The following is a 26,150-nucleotide window of genomic DNA, read 5'->3' as shown; positions in this document are numbered from 1 at the left end:
CTCAAAGAAATTAGACAGTAACATATTTAAAAAACGAGTTCCCTCTGTACTCGTTGACAATAGTAACAAAATTATTGTAAATGAGCACGAAATAAGAAAATAATGGCAGCTGTATACATCAGAGCTGTTTGAAGATTGTAACCGTTTCAAAAGATTTAAAAGAAACTCATTATATATTTCGATTATATTTTTTTTTAATAAAACTAATAGCCCCATCTATCTGTCAAGTACCTACCTGTAGCCGACTCAAGGATTCTTCTGTAATTCCCAAATATATCCGGTAGATGAGCATATTTTTCAACTTGTCACTCACGCCCAATTTCCAGATTCAGGCGCCATGATAGCGCTTCGCTCTTTTCTGTTAAGACCGTCCAACCGTTAAGACGTGTTTCCAAAGTGGGTCTCAATTCAGAGGTGAGCAAATAAATCCTTTTCTTGTCCATATTTCAGATAGATATTTATTTTTTTAGACCCTTATTGGAGAGGCTATAATGCTGATATTATATTTCTAATACTCGTCGCAAGATAGTATTGCTATGGAGTTATTCCAGATCATGGCCCAGTAGCAGTATCTTTTTATGGAATCCCTAACCCCTCTTATCTAGGATGGTGGTGATTTGATATAGTACGTAGCTGAATCAATTTGGTGACTGATTAAATAAGAAGAGAAACAGAGCAGATTAAGGTTGTACCAATTTTTATTATACCTACTTTCAAGACAACAGAAATGATTATGAACTCAAAAAAAAATGAAAATATAGTGAAGTGTTCTAATTTAATTTAAAGGTTTATTTTCTTCATTGTTCCTAGTTGATAAATAACTATATTATTTTCAATGTAAACAAATTTCGAAATTTGGGGTTAATATATATATACATTCATTTTCTTTATAACCAATTCTTAATTTAATACGATACAAAGATTTTTTGTTTATGATAATGTTAACATAAAATAATATTTTGGAATCCCTTTGGGATGACGTAACTTTTAATGTTTACTTTTTGTTCATTCCTAAGAAATAATAAAGAATAGTTTTCTTGTAAACTTTCAATAAATCTTAATTTTTTTTTGCTCTTCCCCTATGAGGATAAACCAGGGGTGGCGTCCAATAATAAATTATAATTTCATATTATCTAATTGTGCTTGAATTTAAAATACGATATAGTTTCTATAACCCCGCCCTATTCTCTTCGACAACGAGCGATTCTGGCCTTGTGTATATTATTGTAGCACGGCAAGCGTTACAAGATAACAGGAATAATATTGCAGAATTCTACCAAAACTGTACTGACGGCCCAGAAATTATGAAATGCAAGGTAGAACACGCTATAAATATTGCTAAAATTAGAAAAGCTTGTGGTCCAGATGATACACCAACTGAGTTGCTGAAACTGATAGAGGATGATAACATAAAAGTAGTAGTAAGATTTTAATTCAATATAAAACACCGGAGTGATTCCCACATATTGGCCCAAATCCATCTTTGTCGCAATAACTAAAAAACACAATGCGAGAAAATGCTCAGAATATAGATTAATTAGCCTAATGAGATACACTCTAAAAATGTTCCTAAGAATACTTCACAACAGAATTAGACGCAAATGCGAAGAAGATCTCGAAGATACCCAATTTGGTTTTAGAAATTCTATGGGAACCAGGGAGGCACTTTTTACGCTTAACATCCTATTACAAAAATGCCGTGACCAAAAAAAATATGTATTTGCATGTTTCGTGGACTTCGATAATTCTTCATCAATATTTTCATCATTTGAAAAAGATTGTTCATTATCATCACTTTTACTTGATAGTCAATATTCATATTCTATATCAGACAAGTCAGATTCTTCCTCATTATATTATCTTAAAATAGTACTTTCAAAATTATTGTCCAATGGATTAACTTTTTTTGATATATTGGGAACGAAATCCATCTAAAAATAACAGGTTTTACACAAAAATCTTTAATTTTACAACAATTACAAAACTTCAATTCACGGTCACCGGAGGAAAGTTACAATAAAGCCAAAGATACACACGCCTGTTACTAGAACAATGGCATACCAGTACCTAGGAATAGGGATGGGAAAAACCTACCGGTTTTAACCGAAAACCGGTTTTTTTACTTCGCAATAACCGGTTTTATCGGTTGTTTTTTTGTCCCGGTTATAACCGGTTTTTTATTTTTAAAGTAAAAACCGGTTACTAAGTTTTTACGGTGATTAGGATTAGGTTAGGTATTATTTTGGATCCCAATCATAATTATTATTTTCAAGTAATTATTCCAAACAAAACCATAATTCAAATTTTATTTTATTTTATAAATACAGAATCAAACTGAAAGTGCAAACTCTCATCAGCCAGAAACAATTAAGTTTTATTATAATATTTTGTTGAAAAGGTATTTGTAATCAAAATATTTACATAAGAAGTGATCTGGTACATCATCTATTTTTCACACTTGACTCTTGACATTGAAAGTGGGTGAATGGCTTTTTCTGATTACCAAAAATAATGTTCTGACTATAAATATCGAATTACTGATTACGAATACGAATCTCCAAGGATTTCCCTACGTTTTCAAAACGATACACCCATACAGGAAGTATTAAATGAGTTAAAATGTACCTATTATACAAATATACAAACGTGTTAAAAGTAATACATGATAATTTTTTTTGATGGTATTAAAAATAAAAGATGAATTGCATTATTCAATTTATTTTTAAGTCAAATATTTATGTTGATATTATTTTTTTTAAATCCCATTTGAAAGGGTCTGGGAAATTTTTTATAAGTTGAAATGGTTGGGGTGGGGAATTTTTTGGGTTTGGGAGGAGAGGAAAATTGGTGGGTATTTTAGAGGAATATATTTTTAAATGGTAAATTAAATTTGCATCATTAATTGAATACAATAATTGCATATTATATTCTACTCTCATTATATTCATTGACAATAGAACCTGAATTATTTTAGCGCTCTCTGTTGAGCAGTAGTAGGTATAATAATTTTGGTTTACTGCTCGCTGCATCTGACTACAACCAGATGGAATTCTGTCTACCATATGCTTAAAAGATTCACACTAATGTCCCCATATACAGCTGCAATATTGGCAGATCTCTCGATTAAAAAAGCACCAAGGATGATTTCTGGTTCAGATATAAAACTAATCACTAAAATTGTAAGCATTTTATCGCCTTTCGATAAGGCCACAAAGGAGATCTCGGGTTCCCAGTACATTACTGCTAACCTTGTTATCCCCCTTGTGTCTATTATCGAAAGATTTTTAAAAAACCTTAAGCCAAACCTTAGTACAGCTCAAAAGTTATGCCAAAAACTTATAAGTAGCCTTCAAGAGAGGGGCACTAAGCTTTTACGAAATACCCTGCTTTGCCGTGCTATAATCACGGACCCGAGGTTCAAAAAACTATATCTGAATCCGTATATAGCGGAGACAGTCACATCAAATTTAGGCTCGGAAGTTAGGACGTACCTTACCGAAATCGGAAAACTTTCTCCTTCCTGCTCCTTCCAGAATGAAGAAGCCAAAGTGAGTTTAAAATTAAACCTTCTTCACACGATCTGGAGTTGGTGAACAGTGGTTTCAGTTCAAGTTCTCAGGGCACACAGATTCAAAGTTCTTTTTCAAATGAACTGACTCTATATCTGCAGCGGCCTTTGCTGCCAAGTGATCCGTTTTCATTCTGGGATCAGAACAGAACCTGTATGCCAGGCTTGGCTTTTATAGCTAAAAAAATACATGTCGTTGGTCGGAAGTTCGGTGGCATCAGAGAGACTGGTGTCATCATTGAATGATATTGTGTCAAATGAGAAAAGCCGCTTAACCGACCAACATATATATGAACGAGTTTTTCTCAATAGGCTTCATGAAAAATACTGGCCAACATAATGCTAAATCCATTTCATATTATATAACCTATTTGTAACCTTCTAACCTATACTTTTTTACTTAAAATATTACTTCATATTCTTTTATTGTTTATTATTGCAATATGTATATATTAATCTTACGCTATATATTTAATAATAATCACTTAATATATATTAATAATAAAATAATAAATAAATATAATAATTAATATAATAAAATGGTTTTATTAAAAATTGTGTTTTATTTATATTGATATTGATGTTCTTTCGATAGTACTAATTTTGATCATATTGATATCGAGTCGAATGAAGTATCGCAAACTAAAGTGCATTGTAAATGTAACTTTGTAACTCTTGGATTAAAAAACCGAAAACCGGTTTTTGAAAAACCGGTTTTTTTGGCCGGTATAACCGCCAGGTTAAACCGTAAGCAAAAAAACCGGTATAACCGAAAACCGGTGTTTTGTCAAAAACCGCCATCCCTACTTAGGAAGCTCCAGCTACTGTCCCCAAACTGGCAAGTGTGTACTTTAATAGCTAATCGCAAAGAATTTGATTTTTCTTGCTAGTAACATGCTGTGAGATACAAGGCGCATGCGTGGGGAGTGTCACTGGCATGTGAACTAGCAGAGATTTGTCAGATTTGTTGTGTTGGTGATGAAAATTAATCGTTTTATTTTTAAACTTGTTAATTTAAAAAATGTTTCGTTGGGGCGATGAATAAAGCATCAAATTTATTGCTATATAATAGAGAAATGTAGTATATTTTAAATTCTACATCATCTCTACATATAAATAAAATAACCCCTGATAATGCTTACACAAAAATTGAAGAGGAAATAAGTGAAGGTATTACTATAAAGGAGATAAAGGCCAAAATAAAAAATCACTATAAAATTTTCTCGCCTACCAATCCAATTTCTCACCCAAATTTTTCTATTTTTTGAGTTCCGTTCGGATGCATTATTAAACTTCTAAGAATATCTGTGATCATCAGCAATATTTGCTTGTTGGATTCATTTCGAATACCTTCCATGGATACCCTTTTTTTGTTGGAAACTCAAAAACCTTTAATTACAAAATAAGTACTTTAGTTTCAGATGAAAATAAGTTTTTCGCCTTGCCAGTATATACAAGAGAGCTACTGGCATGCCAATTACTAGCAAATGTGTTTTGTGCTTGCCAGTTACTGGCCTATGCCATCAACTGGAATGCCAGCTACTTTCTCAATTTACTGGCATGTGTGTATCTGGCTTAACTTATAAAGTACTAGGAGTCTGCGTGACTCCAGCTGACCGGTTACGGGTTAAGTGGCAGTGAAAAAACAGAGCATGGTGCTTGTGCGCGTGGTGTATGTTAAAATTAGTGCGATATTGATCAGATTAGATTAAGAGAACATCATAGTCTTGATTTCAAGCAACTCTAGTAATTTATTAATTAATATAATTTAAATTGCTTATTAGTCTATTAAACAGAAAAAAAATTTTAGACACTAGTATTATGCGCTTTTCATTTAGAATTTCCATAAGTTCCCGAGCTGCATGAGTATGGAGGGCTTTTGTGTTACAAGAAAATTTTGCAACATTTGACAGCCAAGATTGAGTAAAAGAAATCTTAAAGAGACGAAGGTTTTGAATTATAAGATAAGTTGCTTTGATAATAAACAACCTTGCACGTGCTACTTAAAAACGCTTTTTACGTATAATGTATTTAAAAGCATAATTTTCCATTAAAAGTACTGACCTACTTTTCAAATCAGACTTCATTTAAATACAAATTTATTTCGACTCCATTTTCACATTTACTCCATTTAATTTCCAGTAAAAGATTAAAAAGTAACATCATAAAATCTAAATATTAAGTAACATTTTTACGCGAACATTCGCCCTAATTGGAGATATTCTCACGTGTACAATCCGAAAGCAGAAAATTAAGAACCGCCAGGAGCCAGACCCTTTTTATTGTACACCAACGAAGCAATTTACCCCTTTGTTAGAAAACAATGAAAAAGGAGAACTTCCCGACAGAACTGTTCATTTTAACTTGTCGACCGTTTTCTTCTTCGTTCCCTATTCTCTTAGAACTTCGGAAACACCTTTCAAGTAGCATGTACCAGGATTTTCCCTTGAAGCATACCGGGTTTTTGTTTTTTCATAGTGTAAGTTTTAAAAAGTAAAATTAGAAATAATTCTATACAAATGACCAGTTATTCAGTGTGGAAACTACTTATGGAATAAAATGTGGCTTGCTCTTTTGTTGATGGATCTCTCAAACGGGATACTTGTATCCTCTCTACTTTAGTTTTAGCCACAAGCTTTTTTAGATTAATTCTAAACCTTCCTATAACTGGGTTGTGATCTGGTCTCACGTCAGATCCGGGGTATGATTTTACTGATTTTATGGAATTTCGGTGACGTTTGCAGATGAGAAGGTAGTCATCAGCAGGACGGTGCAACACCCCATTATCCTTTAATGGGGAGAAATTACTTCAATTAAATCCTCAAGAAATGGATTGGATTGAGTGGCCAACTAGGTCGCCAGATCTTAAGCCTTTGGATTTTTTTCTGTGGGCTTATCTCAAGAACAAAGTATATGCAACACAACCAACTAGCATTGAAGACCTCAAAGAAAGGGTAGCTACAGAAATACGGAATATTTCACCTCAAACTTTAAACAAAGTTCGGGACGAGTTTTATAGGAGACTGTGTTATTGCCAACAACAAGGTGGAGAACATTTTGAGCATTTATTTTAATGTAATCCAATCAATTACCTCGGGTATTCTATGAATTAATTGTCTTAAAGAAAATTAAACTTAATTTCAAAATTTCATCTTGTATTATTCATAATAGATCCTACATGATATAGTTCAGTTGAGATCAGGTTGTTAAGCTTTTAAAAACGTAAAAATATACAGGGTGTTTTATTTAAAATACAGATTATGGACTATGCCAGACTTGCGTGGATCACCCTGTACATTAAATTTTATGTTTAAAAAGCGCACATTTAAATTTAAAAGTTAAGGTATTTCAACGTTTTTTATTATTTTCTAAAATAAGGACACAAACAATTTTATTCCATAAGTGGTTTCCACACTGTATGAAAGGATAATATGGTATTATTGACCTCAAATCTATTGCAAGTGGTAACTGCAGTTATTAAACTAAAATTGCTACTGCGTCTTTTCTCGTCTTAATATATTTGTAATAACCATAAAACAAAACTCATCAAAATCATGGCATATCTGGTTTACCTACGATAAAAACGAGTTTTTCACATAGACTTTTCTCAGTGTCATATTTGGTTCTAATGCTTCTAGTATATAGCGTGAAAAAAATTGTATATCTCAAAAAATATCTACAATATGCATCATCATAAATTCATACATCAACATATATTCCCATGTTTAGAATAATTAATTATGCCGAATATATATCCGATTTCAATTCAATAAAGTACATCATATAGGTTAATTACGTTTTTATATGTAAAACAATTGGAAAACTTCTATATGGTCTAGTTTTTGTTGTGCAAGTTCAATTCAATTTAAAAAAAAAACAGATTGCAAAATTATTATGCGAAATCTATTTTAATGAAATTTAATAGGCTGTTTTATTATGTTATAATAATTTTCCAGACGAATTATGAAGGTCTTAAGCGCAATTTATGTGGTTGAAAACGTTGAATAACACAGGCCAACAATGAATTTGATGTTTTAAAATAAACATCCTTTGTTAGGTAATTTTGACCTCTTGAATCTGAAACTGACATTAGTTTTTTTTCTATCGCCTTCCAATTTTTCGCAAATCGAGATCTTATAAAAATTCATTGATTATACGAAAAGTTTACAAATAAAATTAGAAAAACGTTTTTTAGTGTAAATATATATGGCACAAACAGTTGTCCAAAAATATTTTAATAAAAGTCTGAATTGTGGCAACACTGTAAAATTAGTGAGCTAGTGCAATACATAGCAGACTACCACCTAGCATTGAAACTTCCGTGTTAACGAATAAAAAAATGATTGGCGCATCACCTAGTGACCGGGAGCGTTACTATATATACATGGCGCTAAATTCAAAAGTTTAGTAATATTGCCTAGGATTGTGAACTCATTTTAAAGTAAAGGAAAATCGATATAATCCTAAAATAACAAGAAAAATCCTTATCATATACGATAATAAATATTTTTCGTATACTTTTTGGGTTTTCTTGTTATGTTGAGACTATACAAATTTATTTTCCATTACATTAAAATGTCAAAGTGAATAAAAAAATTAAAGAATAAAATATGAAATAAAATCTTTATTTATAAAAATGTTACAAGAAATGTTATATGTGTTACAAGAAATATTAATAATAGGTACAAGCCAAGTGTAGTATAATTTAGTTTTCTTAATGTGAAAACAACTGGTCAGTATTTAAATAATTGTTTTGTCATTCTTATGTCAAGTTTTATGTGAATAAAAGTCTAATTCTGCAAAAGGCATTTTACTACAATTTTAGTCGCATAAATTTACAATTTAGGGCTCTTAACAGCACTCACCCATTTATCAAACATATCCATATAATTTCGTGGACTTGGAAAACGGTAATGCTTGCTAGTAGTATCCATGCAATCTGGAACACAACATCTTCTTCTTTGTTCATTTCTTCGTTTTTCCATTGGTATTCCATATAATGTGTTCGATGCCATAATAAAAAATCGTCTAAAATTGTACCTTTTTGCACTACTTATATAAAAAATTTTAAATTACAAAATAAATTATAAAAAATAAAACAAATACAAATATGGCGCCGTATTTGTCTAAACTCAACTTTGAATTGACCACAGCACAGTCCCTCCGCACAGGAACGAGACTAGCAGCGCCACCAAACGAATGGGAGCGAAATCCGAACGTGATTTGACCTTGGCTATCCCTGTTACCAATCTAGGTGTAATTTTATCTATGGTGCAATACCGCGGCTGCACCTCTCAGTCGTAAATAAACGCATCAAAATAAGTTGTTAGTTTTGAGCAGTTCAAGGAGGTTTATCGCTGTGTTTCGAATTAGTGCTATTTATTTGTTATTCTATTCTTTTTTCGAGCTATGGAAAGGAGACATTATGTTAATAATGCAGACTGCTTTTGTTACATTTGTGGCAGTTTTTTGGTTGCAAAACAAAGACATAACATAACCTTAGGTATTTATTCGTAATGCGTATCATGCCTATTTTGTAGTGAAAATAGGAGAACAAGACAAATCTTTAGCACCACATATTGTACGTAAAATTTGTGTAGAAGCTTTAAGAAGTTGGTCAAAAGGAAGAAAAAAGTAATTGAGTTTTGGAGTTCCCATGGTGTGGCGTGAGCCAGAAAACCATTCTGATGATTGCTACTTTTGCTCCTGCGATTTAAAGGGATTTAATTGTAAGAATAAAAAAATATTTTATATCCAAACCTAAAATCTGCTATTAGGCCTATTTCTCATGGCCCTGATGTACCCATACCTATTCCACCAAACGTGTTAGAGAATGTATTATCGTCTGATTCGGAACAGTCTGCATTTGAGTCCACAGATCACGACGTTACTTTTGAAGCAGAAGAAGGACCACAACTATTGAATCAAATGGAATTAAACGAATTAATAAGAGACTTAAATCTTCCCAAAGATGCCTCAGAACTTCTAGCCTCTAGACTTCGTGATAAAAATTTGCTGGCTCCAGGTACATTAACCAGTTTCTACAGAAATCGAGAAAAGGACCTGAGTCCATATTTTACTGAAGAAGAATCTTCAGTATATTGTAACAATATTTCTGACTTAGTTATTAAGCTAGGAGCTGCCTCTTATAAAAAGGAAGAATGGCGACTATTTATTGACTCTAGCAAAAGTACTTAGTCTAAAAGATGTTTTACTGCACAATGGTAATACACTGGCTTCTGTTCCGGTCGCTCATTCTGTTCCCCTTAAAGAAACATACGAAAACTTGGAACTTCTCTTAGAAAAAATTAAATACCTAGACCATAACTGGATGCTTTTTGGAGATCTAAAAATTCTGTGTATACTACTTGGGTAACAGTCAAGTTATACTAAATATCCTTGCTTCATTTGTGAATGGGACATTCACGAGATACACGAGCACGAGATACACATTGGACCCAAAAAGAATGGCCTACAAGAGAAAACCTTACGACAGGAAGTAAAAACATAAAACACAATGTCGTAGTTGATCGTGAAAGAATTTTATTGTCCCCTCTGCATATAAAATTAGGTTTGATGAAACAGTTTGTTAAAGCTATTGACAAAAACGGAGAATGTTTTAAATATATTTGTTCAAAATTTCCCAAGTTGTCCGATGCAAAATTAAAAGAAGGAGTTTTTTTTGGTCCCGACATTAGATTTTTATGCAGAGACGAAAACTCAAAATTTTATGACGCTTATCGAAAAGAAAGAGTGGACTTCATTTAAAGAAGTTATCGAAAAGTTCTTGGGAAATAAGAAAGTTCCATACTATGAGAACATTGTCACACAAATGCTACAAAATTTTCGTATTCTAGGATGCAATATGAGTTTAAAAGTACATTTTTTATTCGCTCATCTAGACCAATTTTCAGGAAATCTTGGAGCTGTTAGCGAAGAGCAAGGGGAACGTTTCTACCAAGACATTAAGCAGATGGAAAGACGTTATCAGGGTAAATGGAGCGTATCCATGATGGCAGACTACCGTTGGATGCTACAACGTGATAATCCTGACAAAATTTATAGAAAAATTTCTACCAAACGCAGTGTTTTGACAAAAAGGAAAAGATTTCATTAAGTTGTGCATACAAAATATGTAGTTATCTTTATTTTGAACATTACTCTTATTTTTAAAATATATTAATAAATGTATTTATAAGCACATTTGGTGTTTTTTTTATTTTTTAATTTGCTAAAATATCTTACGTGATAGAAAAAATTGGTTTGCAGATTTGGAATCAGTGCACCAAAATTATATAAAATCACTGGTCAAATTCAAAACATCTTTCAAAAAGCTTTTTAAATAATAAAAGGCATGTTTTCTTCTCTTTTTTTAAGTGTCGTTATTTTATTTCCGTACGACTTTGCTCCAAAATGAATTATTTTAATGTTATAAGTAAGTCAAGTAAAAAAAAACGATATTTTTAGTAATTTTTAAATATTTCAATTTTTTTAATGTTTCAGACCTATTTGGAAGGGACAAAGTCAATTATTATTAATAAAGTTATTACACAAGTTTTTCTGCAAAAATGATAATGCCACCTCTCACATCCAAACGTAGTCGTTTTTTCACAGATCCGCCCTGCTCTATAGTGACATTTGTTTCTTAAACAGCTTCAACCTTCAGGTCATGATGAATAACATAGTTTGACACATACCATGGGGCATTGCAGACATCATGAGGGACTTGAGGTTGGAAACTTTGTAGTCTTTGCATATTTGTACCAGTACATTTTCTTATAAAGTTCAATTATCGTCGTTTGAATGATATATGTTTTTTCCAATTTAAGTGGTTAATTATGGTGAAGCTTCGCCAAAATTAATTAAGAAAGATCTATCTGTTGTATATGACTGTATTTTGGTTATGGGATTAGGTAGCTGTGACTTTATTTTGAAAGACCATCATGTTAGACCTTGGCAAATGCCTGAAAGACGTCTAGGAAGGGCATCTCTAGCTATTCTCGGCTACACTAAGTATTTGCCCGATGGTACCATGTTCTTGTCTAAAGCAGCGTTTCTTAACCTTTTACCATTTGCGACTCAATTTTCTATAATTATTTTCACAATAACAATATATGTAAGCAATAATAATGTACCTTGAGTATTTTGACGTTAAACTTACAGTAAAACTTTAATTACCAAATTACCGAGAATCCGAAACTGATGTCTCTCTTGGCGAGACCAGTCTTAGTGAGTCAGTACTTCTGTATTAGCTAAATTTATTGTGAATGTTTATGCTGTAGTTTGCGTGTTAAGTGCAGTTTACGGTATTAAAATACTCCAAGCAGTAAACATAAATTTATACAAAATCATGGATAAATTTTTAACTGGGCGTAAGCGAGCATTCGATACTAGTGAAGCATCAACCAGAGCATAGGCGAGAGTGGTTCCAAAAATAAAATCTAGAACATATTTAGTTTACCCGTACTGAAGTAAAGAAAGAAGAAAGGCCTCTGTGTATCATTTCCTCAAAAACTTAGCATTTGACAGCATAAAACTTATTAAACTTGGAAGACATCTGGAAACGCTTCATAGTAAGTACATTAACAAATCCCGAGAATTCTTCGAGTTAAAATAAAATCACATGAAAAGCAAAAATCATTAAAAAAATTTGACTGTTAATAAAAAAAGCTTTACTTGTCTCTTATAAAGTCTCATATCAAAAAGCCAGATCTAAAAAGTCTTACACTATTGGAGAAGTGCTTATTTTGCCAGCTGCAATTAAAATTGTAGAAACTGTGGTTAGAGATAATTTTGTCAAAAAAGTGGAGTCTATACCTCTATCAAATGATACTGTTGCCCGTTGAATTAGTGATATAGCTGAAGATGTACAGGATCAGCTACCCGCGACAAGCTGTTTTTGATTCAGTTTGACGAGCCAACAGGTAGCAATAAAGATGCTCATTTTATTGCCTATGTTCGATTTTATGATGGCGTCAGTAGTATAGCAGTAGTAGAAGAACTACTACTAAAGCAACATCGCTCGAATTATTTGATATCTTAAATGACTGTATAAATGAAGTAAAAATAGAGTGAAAGAATTGTCTTGAAATATGCACCGATGGTGCTCGTGCAATGTACGAAAATTTGAATGTCTGCAAGCGCTTGTGAAACAAAAGTCTGTGTGTACATGGACACACTGTATGATCCTCAGAGAAGCTCTAGCTTCCAAAGAAATGTCTCCTGGTCTGAATATTGTACTAACTGCGGTTGTAACAGTAGTTATTTACATAAAAATAAGAGACCTTTGAAAACTAGAATCTTTTCTGCACTTTGTAAAGACATAGGTACAGTACATTCAGCATTATTATTTTATTATGAAGCACGATAGTTATCGCGTGGAAACTTCTTAGATGTTTTTAAATTAAAACATGAAATCGCCATTTTTCTAGAAGAAGAAAATAGACTGGAAGCTGAGATGTTTAGAGAGGGTTAATTTTTGATGAAATTGAGCTACTTGGTTGACATATTCGAGAAACAATACACATATATGAGCCAATACACATATTGGATACAAGTGATAAAGTTAATGCTTCTTGTAAAAAATTGGAATTGTGGAGCAGAAATTTAACAAAAAAGAAACCTAGAAATGTTTTCAAATGTAGATGAATGTATTAAAACTTACAAGGTTGAAGAACAACACGTGAAAGTTGTTTTTGTAACCATTGAAAATCATTTAGCGATGCTGACAAAAAATTTTAAAAGACATTCTTTTGCACACGACAAATTAATAGTTAGTTATGAGAGGGTTAGGAATCCGTGTCAGTGTAATCCGTGTCCGTGTCCGTGTAATCCGTGGAAACTTTACTGAAAATGTCGAAATTAACAAATAGTTTAACAATAAATTCCTCTTTGAATTTTGGGCAGGGATAAATGATGAGTTTTCTGCACTGAAAACCAGAGCGTTCCGTATACTATTATCGCTTTTCTTATCCTACCTTTGCGAAACAAGATTTTTGGCGGTGGCTGCTTTGAAAACCAAATATAGATCGCAGCTTTATATAGAAAAAAACTGAAAGGGTCTATTTCTAATATAACACCTTGTTTCGATAAACATTACTCTGTAAAACAGGCCCAAGAAAGTCACTAATATATATTAAACTTGTTTATAATTTCTTATTGATAAGTTCATAGTACTAGATCAGTACTCTTTATAGGTGTACCTATTATATCAGTGTTCATGTGTATTTTATTTTTTATTTTGTTAGAATTTTGTTTTGCTTTGATTTTAGTAAATTAGTCAATGTTGTTGGTGTTTTTTTCTGATATGCTCACGCCCCCCAATTAGTAAGAAATTTTCAGGTTAAGAATCACTGGTCTAAAGCAAAATTGGTAGTTTAAATAAAGATTTATCGGAGGGTTTGCTGAGATCTCATTTGGGTCTTTGCCAGGTGTTGGGACCATAAATATTTTACCTACTTTCCATTTGACAGGCGAGTATCCAAAATATACAAGGAAAGTATAAAAAGATACAGTATTTGCCTATTAACCTCTTCAGGTAAATTGTTTAGTATTAGTCCCATAATAAGATGATAACTTGGTACTTTTTTTGTTTAATTTTGCAATGACTTCTGTGATTTCACAAATTTTTATTTAGTTGATTGGTGCACTGATCTTATATGGGGCGTCCAGTATACTTAAAATGGATTTTTTGTCGTCTGCATGTGCTTATTTCTGATGTGGTTGTAATATATGCATAATATATTTCGCAAAAGTGCTTACTTTGTCTTCATCACTACGAGCCTAGCTACCATAGGCTTTTCTTATAGAAGTATTAGTTTGTTGTTGGGATTTCAGTTTTTTACCACATTCTATAGTGAGTAGAATTGTATCAATAAAATTTGTTTTTATTATTATTTTGTTACTAATTAACCACCACCAACCTGAATTTGGGTAAATATTTCTTGTGGTTTCAAAAATCAAACACCATATGCTCTTACATCTTCCGAAGTTGGCTTAAGTTCTCTTGTTTGAACTGAATATGTTTAAATATTTATATACTATTTAACTCAATAACAGTTAAATTCGTAGAAGTTTTTTTATTCCCAATTTAAAACTTGGCAAAGATTAAGTTCTGTCACATTTATACAGAACTCATGATCCTGATTCTGTCATGTATGCTTAAAACCATCGAGTTAGAATCTATGGAGAGAGCATCACGTGACTAAAAACGACCTCACTTCGGCCATATTGTTTTGACACTTGTGACAGATCGTATATGTTTATTTACGTTTGTTGTTTTTCGAATATTTTTAGTTTTATAATACTTTTATAGAAACTGTAATAATATATGGTGATAGTGCATAATAATGGTTTCTTGTTCTCAACGTAGTTGCAGTGGCAGAAGCAATGTTAATAAAAAATCTTCAGGAATAACGTTCTACAGGTTAGTATACAAATATGTTAACAAAGTAATGGCCCGTACTTCAGAGAATAAATTAATAGTATTTAGCTGTATTAATTTATCTTTATGTATAATATATCGTGTTTTTAGTGTTTACCGCGGAATAAATAAATCATAGTTTATTAAAAATGTATTGCACTTTGTAGATTATGATTAAATCTTCTGAATAACTAGTCATATTTTTATAGTAGTTTTAATATTATTGAGTCCGGCCATGATCCCACCGCCATATTGGTATCACCGTTAGCCACGCCTACCTACGCCGTTTTTAATACACACGTTAATATGCTCATAGCTTCTCCATAGATTCTAACTCGATGCTTAAAACCCTGCTGCAACATATCATAAAACAATTACTTGAATGTTGATTACAGAACAATAATTTACTTTCGAATTGTCAGTTTGGATACCAAAAAGGGAATGGAACAATTCTACTCTTCTCATTGACATAGAGAGTACTTTTTTAAGCAACACGTTTTTGAGGACCTGTGAAATAAACTGAAAACCAACACTGAACACTCATGATCGATTAGAATTTTAAAAATAAATAATTAATACATTTTATTTATTTTCAGATTCCGTCGTGTAGGTCGTGGTTCCAAATCGTGTGATCGTTTTGCACCGCGTCGTTGATCCGATCGTAGTGCAAGCAAAGGGCGCCCCTAGAGCCGGCAAAATTAGTGACTGTAGCAAGTATTGCGGCCCAACCGCTAACGGCCCCACCATTTCGTTCAGCAGCTTCAGACAGTCCTTCACTTCGAATGTCAATTACTTGAAGAGGAGGTTCAGCTCCGGGGATTTGTCCTCGGAGTGTGAAGATGGAGAAGCTCCAGTGGACCCTTATTCGAAGCCACCGGTTACATCACAACCACAAGTAAGCATTCTTCTAACATTTTGACTGTTTAAGGCAAATTAGTCAATGGTTCTTTGAGTATTTGTATTCCACACTTACACCTTAAAGATGTTTTGTGTATACTCGACATCCACGTTTTAATGTAGTTGTAAAAAAGGAGTTAGAAGCTATCAGATTTAAAAAAAAATTGGTCCATAATATAACATCCCTAATCTTGATCACATCATCATCAATTGGCGCTACAGCCCTTCGTGAGCCCTGGCCTACCTCAAAACGTTCTTCTATTCCTCCCTGTCGACTGTGTCTTCTCATACCCTTACTCCAATCTCCTTTAAATCGTCCTGCATATCATCCAGATACCTGAGTTTAGGTCTTCCTCTTCTTCTTCCAACCGGCCTATTTACTATGGTTATTTTAGAAGCATCACTTTGATCCGTCCGCATAACGTCACATTTTTATCTTAACTATGAGTTTAGAAATTACTTCGTCGCTTTATGCGTATTGAACACATTATATTCCAGATTGGTCCAAAAAGCAATATTTTTTGGGATTTTGTATATAATATTTCTCTTCCGAACGTTTCATTTTTTTCTACAATTTTTAAAGAATATGATATATCCGATTCTTATTAACTTCTGATCTAATATTTTGTATTTTTTGATCTACATTATTAATTACTTCATAGAAGTACTCAAGTAAGTTACTTGATAGAAGTTTAGTGTTATAGGTTGTATTTGTGATTCATTTTCTAATATTTGCTTTATACTTATGTTTCAATCTGATATTTTGCGTTTAGTTTCGGTTTGTTGGTAGCTGGTGTTTTGGTTATATTTTCGATCGATTTCCACTTTGTTTTTTTTTGCATATTAGCCTGATTATTGGTTTTTGATAGCTGTAAAAGATTTTAATAATAAAAAGGAAAAGACAATTAAGATTTGATTTCACGTACAGTGCCTCTGTGTATCCGCTTATACGTATTTCGGCCTAATAGGCCTCTTCAGAACGGCTTTCACAGTCGTTCTGAACGTGAAAAGAAATCTATTCTGTCTTAGGAAGCAACTCTAACATGGCTTCGAATGGACGCAAATAGCGATTCGCTAGGATTTTTGCTTAGTTGAGGAGATATGTTGTGGAATGCAAATTTTAGATTCCCCATGTCTCTAATAACATCTTTATTAACGTCTGTTTTGCCTTGCAATTCTTAGAAGGCACAGATTAAAGCAAAAATCTGAATTTGATTTCGAAAATTACTTTACGGATTTTAATAATAAGTTAATAATATAGATAGAGAAATAATATTTTTAAAAAAATGAAAAGACATACATATCTTGTTATATTACTGTTTTATTGTAGTATAAATTTTAGTTTATTAGTTGTTATTATATATATATATATATATATATATATATATATATATATATATATATATATATATATATATATATATATATATATATATATATATATCAACTCTTCATAGTGACCTTGACAAGTAAATAGTAATTAAAAAATGAGCAATATACACAAAAAAAATTACGTGTATGTGTCCCGTATTGTTCAAGTATATTGCCACCCAAGTGAGGCCATTATACGCAGCTGTTAAAGTGAGACTGTATATATTTTTTAGTTATGCACACAAAGAGAGGACAACTTTACGTGTATATTTCCTTACAGCTCATCAAGTGAGGACCCTACAGTGTTGTCGATAAATATGAGATTAGTGGTTTCTACCGCCTTTTTCTGTATAACACAGTAAGAATTATTGTTTAGATGTTTCAGTATAACTTGTAGTTATAAGAAGGATTTCGCTTTGTTCTTGCTCGTACTGTTTGTTAATTTTATAACATTTTAGTACCTAAGCATCAAATCACGGTAGACTTGTCGGAGACTAGCTCAAAGAAATAGTTTTATATTTTTCAATAATTTACATTAAAGATGGATAGGAAATCAAGAATTTTGAAAATGGCATTAGTTGAGAAAAATAATAATCAAAATGGAGGATACAGTGATAGTTCAGGAATGCGAAATTTATATTGCAATATTATGTGTTACAATGTGGGCCAAGGAAAACAGTCCACTTCGATATTTGGCAGTATTTATTATATTTTAAGGAAATAACGAAACCCCACCGTTCCACTTCCCTCTCCTCTTATTTTTAAATAGGGAATAGGGGTTGTCTGCATTTGCTTTTGTACACTTTTTCATTGTCGCTTTTAATGCTCTATTAAACCGTTATAAAAAATTTTATATTCGACCTTTCGTCTTTTTGAAACCATCATCAACTTTATTGTTAGACAACGTTTCGACTTCATAAAACCATCTTCAGTGAAATTAAATGGAAAAATAATACACAGGGTGAGTCTGTTTTTTTGAAGTATGATTTTACACTAGACCTCATTTAGTGAAAAAAATTTCATATAAACAAAGGTCGTATAATGATTTGTTTCTGAGATACGGGGTGATAACATATAAATCATTTTTTAGTTTTTCGCAAATATCTCAAAAATAGTATTTACAATTAACTTCTAATTTTACAGTTATTAAAGGGCCATTCAAACTTATCGAAAACATAAATAAACTCATAACATTATCAATCAGTGACGTGCACTGAGGTTAATAGTTGCACTATTTTAAATAGAACTCCTAGGCCACTGCATATTTGGCAACATTTCTATAAATCTCCATGAAAAGTTCCTGTTGTTTAAATATCGTATCTTTTTAGTTTTTGAGAAAAACAGCAGTTAATCATTCTTTGCAGTGTTTTTTTTTTAATGCTAAAATTTATCGTTTTTAATATTGGCTGTTCATAGAAGTTAATAGTAAAAAATCATAATATTCTTATTGATGAATAATAACATTTTGTACAAAATTTAATATTTTGACGTGACAACGTCTTAAATTAGGTTGTGGCTCGGAGTCATTCATGAAAAAGTGTAACGCCCGCTCACGTCTGTTACAGTGAGTCACCGAACGAGAGAGAGGCCCGCCGGACCGGCGAATGCCTTGCGTCTCTCTCCCACTCAAACATGATCGGTCCGCTGCGCGCGCAGCACTAGAGAATTAGGCGTGTTGAATCGGTGCGTGCTTCCGTGCTTGTGTCTCTGTCTTTCTCGAGCGTTCTTGGCGTTCAAGACACATTACAGCAGAAACACTTCCTTTCATTTCATATTTCTCCTATCATCGTCCTATCCTCAACAAAATCACTCAAATAGAAATTAGTTAAGTTTAAGTTTACATGTACAATGTTTTAGTAAACAAAATATATTTCTATAGTTAAAATTTGTGCAATTCTTATTTTCATTCAATTCCTTGTTCCTATTGTGCAATTTAATAATATTCATATCAATAAATATTCTACCGAGAAAAAGACGTTGTCACGTAAAATCTTCGCCCGTAAAACCGACTTTACAAGCAACCGATTTTTTTAATATTATTTTTACTATGAACTTTTACCAACAGCAAATATTAAAAAAGATAAATTTTTACATTTAAAAAAATATCTGCAAAGAACGATTAACTGCTGTTTTTCTCAAAAACTAAAAGAGATACGACATTTTTACAACAGGCATTTTTTATGTAAAATTGATTGAGAATTTAATAAAATTTAGAAATGTTGCCAAATATGCAGTGGCGTAGAAGTTCTATTTAAAATTGTGCAACTAGTAACCCCAATGTACACCACTGATTGATAATAAGATGAGTTTATTTGTATTTTAGACAAGTTTGGATGCCGCTTTAATAATTGTAAAATTGGTCAATTGTAGATACCATTTTTGAGATATATGCAAAAAACTAAAAAAATATTTATACTTTATGACCCTGTATCTCAGAAAAAAAGCATTATACAACCTATGTTTATATAAACTTTTTTTCACTAAATAAGGTCTACTATAAAGTCCTTATAGCCATAAAGTGTTATGGCATCGAAACGTTGTCTAGCAATAAAGTTTTATATATCGTTGAATTTCTAATAAAAAGATAATATCAAATCTGCAGAAAACTGAATTTAGTACTATGGGAAAAAATGAAGTTGATGATGGTTCCAAAAAGACGAAACGTCGGATATAAAAATTTTTATAACGGTTTAATAGAGCATTAGAAGCGACAATGAAAAAGTGATTTGTTCTTAGTCTGTTAATAACTCCAAAAATAAATAAAAACCGAATTGCAAAATTTTGGTTTTTTGCGAATTTTTTCAAAACGGCTTAAGATATCCTTGATTTTTTAGTGTCAAATTATTGCGCTTTTGATTACGCAACTTTGCCCCAGTTTACCCTTCTCCCTATGTTTTACCGTTTACGAGATCCCCATACTTTGCATCTAATTTGACTCACCCTGTACAATACAATTAACTTTTTGCATAAATATTTTAAAGTTTCTGAAATGCTTAATGTTTATTATTTATCAAAAACATTTTCTGTTTTTACCATTTTTTTAGGTAATGAGATCAAAAGAAAAAAGATTATGTAATAAAAAAGACTATTGATTTTTTTGCGATACAGAAGTTCTTAAATTTTCTCGATATATTACCAGACATCATGAAGCCGAGATTGAAGTTCAAGAAATTTTGTCATGTTCAGTTGGTAATAAAAAAAGAAAAATACTTTTTAATAAACTCAGAAGCAAGGGAAATTTTCTAAAAAGTTGTACCAATGATCGTGTTGTCCCTGTGCGAAAACCTTTATTGGGAGAACTAGAACCAGCAACAATATCATCCTATTTACCTTGCAAATTTTGTAAAGGTTTCTATAAAAGAAAATTTCAGGTGACAGCCATAACTTTGATTTTCTAAATAGGAAAGTACATCATGTGACACCTTATTTAAAAGCTTTTGAAATACTGATTACAAGAATGTATATTATTTTAAGCCTTTCTGAAAACACAGGCGCAAAATTTCGCTCGAAATGTTTTTAAATGCGTTCATTTTTTACGAATCCTGAGGAAACTATTAAGTATTTTTGAAAAATTTAAACGCAGAATGAAATATTACTGTATTATCTATGATCGAAAGTCCCTGAGAACTTCTATAATATTTATTTTAATAAGTCACAGAGGTGAAAAAAATTTTAGTCTGATTTTTTATTTTAAATATATCATTCAAAAGAAACTTTTTGTTTATTATAAGGGACTTTCTGCCCTCGGCAATACTGTAGTCTTTTATTCTGAGTTTAAATTTTTTTAAAATATCTACTTATTAGTTTTCTCACGATTCGAAAAAAATAAATGCGGTTAAAAATAATTCGATCGAAATTTTGCGCCTACGCTCTCAAAAAGGATTAAAGTATTATACATTTTTGTACTATTTGAATTTATTCGACGGTCCACTGTTTTAAAATAGGTTGAACAGATGTTGCCAGTTGTATGGTCCTCACTATGTGTATCGTATGTTATTCAACAGGGCATAGAATATACATGGTTAGAAAATATACGCCAAAGTCAGCGCCTCTATGCGGAAAATCTCTGAACTAAAAATTGATGTGGACCATACAAAATGAGGTCCCACTTTTTTTTGTAAAAAAACAGTTTTTGCCATCAGTACATGTCTACGAAAAAGTCTTACATTGATTGACCAAGTGAGGTCCATATACTGGACCTCACTTTGTACAGGACCTCACTTCAACCGCAGTTTCTTTTGATATGTGGCTCACTTCATACGTTGGGAGAAAATATATATATATATATATATATATATATATATATATATATATATATATATATATATATATATATATATAATAACACTAAATATCCCATTCACTTACGAGTGCACATTTTTTTTATATAAATATATATATAAATATATATATATATATATATATATATATATATATATATATATATATATATATATATATATTGTTATGATTCATTTTATCAGCCAAAGATGAAAATAAAATTACTTAATTGACCATCTAAATAAATTTTCAAGATATCCTGGAGAGTTGTTATGCTATGTAAAATTTAAAATAATATTGGTTTGCTTTTAATATATTTCAAAGTATAAAATATAATAATTCAAAATATTTCAACTGATAAACTATAAAAGATATTTCGAAGAAATGAAAGTCCATTATCTTTGGATTACCTGTAGTAAACAAAATTTAAAGATATGCATAAATTATTTTCTTTGTAAAATATATTTGAGTGAACGTAGTGAAATAATGGAACAATGCGAGTGGATTTTCCAAATAGACTTGTACGCCGATACGGTGAATAAGAAAATAGAATCGAAATATTTAAAATGTATAATTTTCCGTTAGTTTTTAAGAATTTGTAGAAACGATTAGCATGTTAATAGTTTTTAGGAAAGTTATAATTGTAGGTAAAATTGTTGTTTGTTATCTAAATGGTAGATGGGGATAAATATGACGAACTTTGATTGGCGGAGTTTGGAAAAAGTGGGATATTTACGTAGGAATGAGAGTTTAGCTAGATTTTTGAGGGAAAAAAAAATCAGTTGTTTTCCAAAGGTGCAAGGCGAACAGTCGTTGTTCTTTGGCGGTTCCCAAGTGATAGTAAGCATTAGAAGTGAATGTTGGTGAGTTTCGTGGACTAAGTGTATCCTGACGGAAGCTGATCCAGTAAAATATTGTAAGTCATACTTTTCTATTTATATATTCCAAAAGTCACTGTTCAGGTCGGAACGAGAGATTCAGTTTATCGAGAGCAGAAGAGGCTAGCATCTTTTGAACGATACGTGCATCTGAAGGAGATCATTGAAGACGAGAGTTTGTTGCAATAATTTGTTGTAAGATTGCTGATTACCTAGGGAACTGCTAAGAATAGATAGTGTAGGCTACAAGGAACAAGGATTTGGACAACTCATCATCAGAGAGATAGTTTTTCTTTTACCATTCGTCAGTTTTTCTTTATCAACAAAGTTTTTTTTAATTGCTTCAGAAAAGATAGAAATATTTATCAGGAGATATAGAACAACAATTTTGATTTGAAATTTTAATTTATATAGTATATAACATTAATTTTTGAAGGTTCACGTACGTAGAGCAAAATTTTGATAATCATTATATGAGATATTTTTTGTTGAAGATATTTGAGTGTGAATTTTATTTCAATATATAATTTTGTATCATATATGTTTATTATTCCGGTATTCCTTAGACCTTACCTATCATATGTAAAGCATAGATATTGAAGCACGAATATAACCCTGAGATAAGAGAATTAAATAGTGTGATAAAATCATAGTTGCATCATTTAAATAAGTTTAATTAATTAATTAATTAGCTAATTAATTGCTTGGCGCACCTCTGACTTTTAATATCACATTAATATATATATATATATATATATATATATATATATATATATATATATATATATATATATATATATATATATATATATATATAGATATATATATATATATATATATAGATATATATATATATATAGATATATATATATATATATATATATATATATATATATATATATATATTGTTATGATATGTAAAATCGAGAAAAATATTGGGTTGATTAAAATATTTCAAAGTTCAAAAACATTAAAATAATTCAGATAAGTAGGATAATAACCAACAGACATTTTGAAGAAGGAAAGTTTTTAAATTCTTGGATTACCTGTATTAAACAAAATGTAAACTATGCATAAATTATTTCTTTGTTATACTTGAGTGACCCGCATAATTTTAAGTGAAATCCAAAGACAATTGAACCGGGTTTTCCAAATACATTAATGCAGTGATTAAAGACAATAGAAGAGATTTTAGAAAGAGGTTTTTGTTAGTTTTTAAGAATTATAGAAAAATATTATTTGTAAATAAGTTTTAGGAAATTTTATAATTATAGGTAAAAATTTGTTTGTTATCGAAATGAAAAAATGGGGGAATTGTGACGAGTTTTGATTGGCGGAGATTGAAAAAGGTGGGATAGGTATGTAGGAATGAAAGTTTAGCTAGATTTAGGAGAGAGAAAAGATAATCAGTTGGTTTTCCAAGTCTGTAAGACGAACAGTGATTGTTCTCTGGCGGTTCCCGAGAAGTAGCAAGCAGTAGTGTTGAATGTTAGTGAGTTTTTGTGGAGTTAGTGTATCTGACAGAAGCTGAAGCAGCAAAATATTGTAAGTCATATTTTTCTACTTATATTCCAAGAGTCACTGTTCAGGCCAACGAGAGATTCAGTTTATCGTAAAGAGAAGATATTCCAAGAGTCATTTTTCACTCGGGCCAACGAGAGATTCAGTTTATCGAGAGGAGAAAGGCTATCATAATTTGAATGATTTGGGCTTTTGAAGGAGATCATTAAGGACGATATACTTGCAACAATCTGTTGTAAGATTGCTGATTACATAGGGAGCGGTTGAGAGGAGATAATATAGTCTACAAGGAACAAGGATTTGGACCACTCATCATCAGAGAGAGATATTTTTGTTGTCTGCAGTTTTTTCTTTTATTGATAACACAATTTTTACACTTAATTTAGAAAAGATATAAATATTTGATTAGGAGAGTTAGAATAGTTTGGGATTTTGAGATTTCAATTAATATTGTTTGTACCATTAATTTTGATTGTTCACGTACGTAGAACAAAATTTTGAGAATCATTATATGAGATTTGTTTATTGAAAACTTTTGAGTGTGAATTATTTCATTATTTTTATTTCAATATATAGTGTTAGATCATATGTGTTTTTTATTATTCCGGTATTCTTTGGACCGTACCTTTCACATGTAATAGCATAGATATTGAAGCACGAATTTAACCCTGAGATAAAAGAATTAAAAATTGTGATAGAGTCATAATCATATCATTTAAATAATTTTAATTAATCAAAAAAATTAATTAGCTAATTATTGCTTGGCGCACCAAGACTTTAAATATCACAATAATATATATATATATAGATATATATATATATATATATATATATATATATATATATATATATATATATATATATATATATACAAATCTGTCAAACCGATTTGGATTTTCTATTTATTTATCAACAACAAAGCTTATGAATTAGCTTATTTCTATTTTTTACCAAATTTATGATAAATGATCAATCAAGATAAACTTGAGAAACCAATTTAAAAACTACCTGCAAATAAACATCGAACTAGCAAACTAGTAGTAATCATAACTGCATAATTTAAAACATCAAATATTTCAACTTCAGAAGTTACGTCGTATTCCTATACCCGTAATAACCTTCAAGCCTTGATAAATATGTATGAAAATCCGAGAGCTATGTAAAAGAGGGAAGTTTAAATCGAAATCTCTCACCTACGGGTGTACATACATTCTGAATTCTCTGAAAACACGACATTTTCTGGATACTACAACTAGAAAATATATCTATATAGAAAGACAACGGGTTCAAAAATTTATGGCTAGTTTTAAATTTTAGAATAATTTTTTCAAAACTTTATTTATATAAGTTAGTACCTTGTATAATATTTATTGCGCCAAAAAATTTAAATCGCGGTATAGGATTATGTGTCATATATACTAACATAAAAAAAAATCACAAAACTCAATGTTTTACGATGAACTAAAAACTTCTTTGGGTGTGGACGAAATACATTGTAGCACTGTTCATCCGTATATAGATATTTAAACTAACCCATGATGGCATACCAAATATTTTAAAGTCATATAATGAAAAATAATTTTTTATTTGTTAAGAAATAGTCGATTTCGTTCCTTGTATCTTTATCAGGGCTTTTCCACGTCCGTCGTCTGTTTTTTTTTAAGCTGTTCTTCACGTATATACTTTTTTTATATAAAATATTGTTAAAATAACTCATTAAAATCATCCGATCTAATAACTTATAGTCTATTCTTAACGAAACATCAAATTATTTATCTTAATCTAAAAAGTTTCCGTCTCGTGTCTGTAGCTTCCAATAAAACCAAGAACATGCAGCAATTTCCAATAAAAAATCTGTCACGTGTATCGTTGCGACGTGACAAGTTCGAAATCTACTACCCTCAACGGATAAATCCCCCGAGGGTTGCATCATGGCTTTTCAGAGGATTCGTCTTTTACAAAGATATAAGATAACAAGAGATAAGTCTGTATTAAACGTGAAAAATGACTCGCTGAATCGGAAAGATTGAAGGAAGACAGGCGAAGAAGTTTTAAAATAAGTCTTATTTTTGTGAAAATTGTTTGAAACTAAAGAACTTAAATTATACTTTTATATACGGAATCTAATAAATTGAAAATTAGGGATGTTACCAGGGGATATTAGTGTGAGAAAATCACTAACAATTGTAAAGTAATAGCTCGAAGAGAATAA

At 31.2% G+C, this 26,150-nt stretch overlaps 1 protein-coding gene across 1 annotated transcript in view; it reads left to right on the top strand.

Annotated features, from left to right (window-relative positions):
• The first annotated feature begins 14,720 nt into the window (after window positions 1–14,720).
• The window catches only part of Syn (synapsin), a 340,086-nt gene continuing 328,656 nt past the window's right edge, over window positions 14,721–26,150 (top strand). The window contains exons 1-2 of the mRNA XM_072521611.1: window positions 14,721–14,726; window positions 15,601–15,885. Of these exons, the coding sequence (XP_072377712.1) occupies window positions 14,721–14,726; window positions 15,601–15,885 (291 nt within the window). The remainder of the gene's footprint in view (window positions 14,727–15,600; window positions 15,886–26,150) is intronic.

The sequence above is a fragment of the Diabrotica undecimpunctata genome, chromosome 2 (assembly GCF_040954645.1).
Source record: "Diabrotica undecimpunctata isolate CICGRU chromosome 2, icDiaUnde3, whole genome shotgun sequence".
Lineage (NCBI taxonomy): Eukaryota > Metazoa > Arthropoda > Insecta > Coleoptera > Chrysomelidae > Diabrotica > Diabrotica undecimpunctata.
This window is presented reverse-complemented; position numbering and strand designations above follow the sequence as displayed.